The sequence below is a fragment of the Adiantum capillus-veneris genome, chromosome 15 (genome assembly GCF_014529385.1).
Source record: "Adiantum capillus-veneris isolate H3 chromosome 15, ASM1452938v2, whole genome shotgun sequence".
NCBI classification, from domain to species: Eukaryota; Viridiplantae; Streptophyta; class Polypodiopsida; order Polypodiales; family Pteridaceae; genus Adiantum; species Adiantum capillus-veneris.
In genome coordinates, this window is record NC_140945.1 from 87,356,941 (window position 1) to 87,360,681 (window position 3,741).

The 3,741-nt window shown below is 45.5% G+C and overlaps 1 protein-coding gene across 1 annotated transcript; it reads left to right on the forward strand.

The window, feature by feature from the left end:
• The first annotated feature begins 621 nt into the window (after positions 1-621).
• On the forward strand, positions 622-3,074 carry LOC147441021 (uncharacterized). The gene has a single exon (XM_086483379.1). The coding sequence runs from the start codon at positions 622-624 to the stop codon at positions 2,431-2,433; it is 1,812 nt and encodes a 603-aa protein (XP_086339505.1). The 3' UTR covers positions 2,434-3,074.
• The last annotated feature ends 667 nt before the right edge of the window (positions 3,075-3,741 follow it).

The following is a 3,741-nucleotide window of genomic DNA, read 5'->3' on the forward strand; positions in this document are numbered from 1 at the left end:
TGAAACTAAACACTTGACCATTGCAAGAGAACATCCCTGTCTGATAGATCTGATGAGAGGAATGGAACTAAACACTTGACCATTGATGGTAACATAAACATTGCCAAATAGAATAAGCACATATTTGATGAGCACTTTGCCTAAACCCATATCATGCAAAGAAGGGAGCATGAAATCCCACTGCATCCTATCATATGCTTTGTCAAAATCAATTTTGAAGAAGAGAAAGCTATGTCATGTTTCCTTGAGCGTACTCCATGGACTCCATGCCTTCCCACGAAGAAGAGAAAGCCATGTCATGTTTCCTTGAGCATAGCCTACTCCATGGAGTCCATGCCTTCCCACGAAGAAATAAAAGCATCCAAAATAAATTTACCTTTGATGAAATCTGCCTGGTAGAGCCCTGGTTGTTGATGCATCGTGCCACTGTCCAAGGCTTTTAACACTTCCCAACAATTTAGGTGACTAGGAATATGCTTTTATTTCTGTCTAGATAGCTAGGAGTGTGCTTTTATTTGAGCAATAACTAGGCTATGAACATAGACCATAAAATTTTAAAAAAGAAAGGCTTTTTCCACGTAAATAAATATGAAGATTGAACATTTTTGGCCCCTCTCAACAATGAGCACGACCATTATTCATGAGCTGAGGCCTTGTAGTAACGGAGCAGAATACGTTGGATTTGAATTCTCTACCTCTTGCGATGGCTTCGACAGCATCGAGGAGCGAATGCTTCCTGCAGACGAGCTTTTCTGCGATGGAAAGCTTCGGCCGCTCGGCGAGAACTTCGAATGGATGGCGCCTAGGAAGCCCATTGCAAAAGCCCATCTTGTGGCCGGCGATGCTGCGTCGTGTTTGCCGCCGTCACCCCCACCCTCGAGCTCCCCTTTCGTGGGCGACGCAGTAGCAGCCGAAGGTCCAGAAGCAGGTCCTTTTGGGTCCTTGCAAACTGGGAAGGAAAGCACGAACCCGTTCTTCTGCGCAGATGAGAGGGCCTTCAATTCAAGTGAGTGGATTTGCTTCTCTCCATCTCCCACCTTTTCTTTACAAGCAGAAAATGGCAAGAAAGCAGATGATACAGAAAACATGGTGGCCAGCAATGGATATTCACTTGAAAGGGTCTCACATGCAGAGAAAAGGGCTTGCTTGTCTCCATTGCCCATAAATTGCATTATCAATCTTGGACCAGAAGTAGCAGGGCAAAGGCGAAAACCTGAGAAGCCTGCCACAAGCATTAAACAGGCATTGCCCTCTGCAGGAAAGGGACAGCAAGTTATTACAAAGCATCTTAGTAGCAATCATCCTGTGGCACGGGCTATGGCAGTTGCACGCGCACGTAGACTCATGGATGCTAGCAGAGCCCAACCAAAGCTTGCTCAAAGCAACCTGCCAGCATCTGCAGATCCATCTACGATCCCTCAAGTTTCCTGCTGTTTAAAACCCACATCCACATCCTCATCCTCATCCTCTTCATCATCAACATCAACAACATTACCGGTAACTCGCACTTCACATCCATTAACATCGTTACTTAGATCATCACCTTCCCCATCCACACTGGCATCATCGTTGCTCTCTACGTTTGCATTCACGCAGCCTTCAACATTTTTTACCTCTCCATCATCGTCAGTTTTTCTTGAGACACCATCATCTCCGCCATTCTTCCCCTTCGCAACCTCATCAACGCCGTCCTCTTATTCCTGTTCATCTTCTTCTTCTCTGTTTAGCGACAGTGCTAAAAAGCATCCGTCATTAAGCTCCCCATCAAGTCGAAGCACGTACTGTTCTTGTAGCTGCAGGTTTGGTGTGTGGGCTTTGTGGCCCTTCTCCAAATACAAGGAGAGCATATATTCATGTATGGAAAGTCCACAGTACGTCTCACTCAATCCTCAAGACATTGAAAGGAAGACACGTGCATGTCTTGCAAGCAAAGAGGACTGCCATCCTTTGAAATGCCAAGTGAGCTCCAAAGTGCCTGCTCCACAAGCTTCACATTCTCAATTCTCGCCTCACAAATCTTTTGCATTAAGCAATCAAATGCTCAAGGAAATGCAGCATCGCCAGCATGCGAAAGCGGCCATAACAGGGATGAATGGAAAATATTTAGAGTCATCTTCAAAGCATGCAAGCAGCCCAACAATGGTTGTCAACAATGAGCAAAGACAGGGCAGTCAATTTGGGCAACTGGGGAAGCCTAAATCTTCTTTACATGCAGACAAAAGTAGTCCCAGGCACTCTGCAAGGGCAGAGAAGAGGTCATTGAGCGGGGGCGGCATGGCAATGCAGATGGGTTTTCGAGAGTATACAAGAAAGAAATGCACGTACTCGCCTACTGTCAGAGTCACTCCAATTCTTAGTATAGTTCCAGGGTGCATGGGTCCCTCTTTGAGCAAGACGAGGCCCTCGGTAAAGCCTGCCAAAGCTTCTTTCTGAGGATCGCGGAGCGCATGTGGTGGAAGAGTATAAGCTATGGGTGCTGACAAGTAAAATAATGGGGTTGAAGGATGCCATTAAAAATTCTCAAATGCAACATGTTTTGGCTTCAAGGGTGCCATTTGAAGCTATGATGCTTGTTCAAACACATTGTGCATTGCCCTGTGTATCACATCCTTGTCGTCCCGGGATCGATGACTTTCATTGGCTTTTACAGTCAAAGGTTCGAAGGCTCATGTGGTTCCCTTAGGAAAGCCATTGCTAGCTCTGGAACTTCAAAAGAGCTCTTACATTTTGCAATTTGGCGAACTATAAGGTGGTGAGCGCTTGCATTTTGCTTTGTTTGATCAAGCTCTCTTATTGCAGGTCGTGAGTTCAACACTTGTTGGATACATGTTGAAGGTCTCTTGAGATTGTTCCCTGCGACGTTAAAACACATCTTCTTCTTCATCATCAATTGCAGCCTAACCTTCTTTATGTTCCTTTATCTATCTAGATCACAGTAGAAGAGTCCAAGACGTCCCGGGAGAGACATGTAGAGCCTATGGAACGTGTGTATGTCTTTCAATGCATTCAAGATTTTCAGATCTTCATTATGGATAATGGGTTGAAACTTCCATGCTTTTTGCCCTACATAAGGCCTTAGTAAAGGATGGAACTCTTGGAAGCAATTGTGGAGGACTGTTGGACAAAACTTGTCAATTAGTGCCGTGTGTCAAGTTAATGATAGAAGACTTCTTTTAAAAAAACCATCAAGGCAGAGGAAGGAAGTAGGGAGAACTGCATTTACTAATTGCACACGAGTGGGACACCCATTGCCTTTGGCGGTGGTGCTGCCTATGCCTATGCCAACAAGGACAGAGAAGTCATTCAAAGTTGAATAGAAAGATTGTCCAAAGCTTTCGTCCACTTTTGTAATAGTTGTGTCCCACCTAGCGCATGTAGGGATGTGTCTCTTACACCACAATGTCTATGTGGTCACACAAGCTAGTAGATATGCTCTCATTCTTTGGCACCATGCAGGATGTTATTTCTATCCTTTTTGGATGGAGTTTGTCCCGATGTCAAGGATGCTCCTTTGTGTTTTTCCATGGGACTTGCAGGAGCTCCCGGTTTGGACTGGTGGGAAACACCTCCTGAGGAGTTCTACCCTTGATAGGGTAAGACTGAAGCTTGTAGATTGTAGTTGCCGCAGGTTATAGGGACGATGTTGCTTGCTTGCATATTAGAGCCGCAGGTTGCAGGGGTAGAAAAGGCCCTGGAGCGTGAGGCTGGAAGCGACTTGTACCGCCTCTAGAATGACCTTAG

What these genes read in the sequence shown, in the direction of transcription:
- LOC147441021 (XM_086483379.1), top strand. Translation starts at nt 622, where the DNA reads ATGAGCACGACCATTATTCATGAGCTGAGGCCTTGTAGTAACGGAGCA.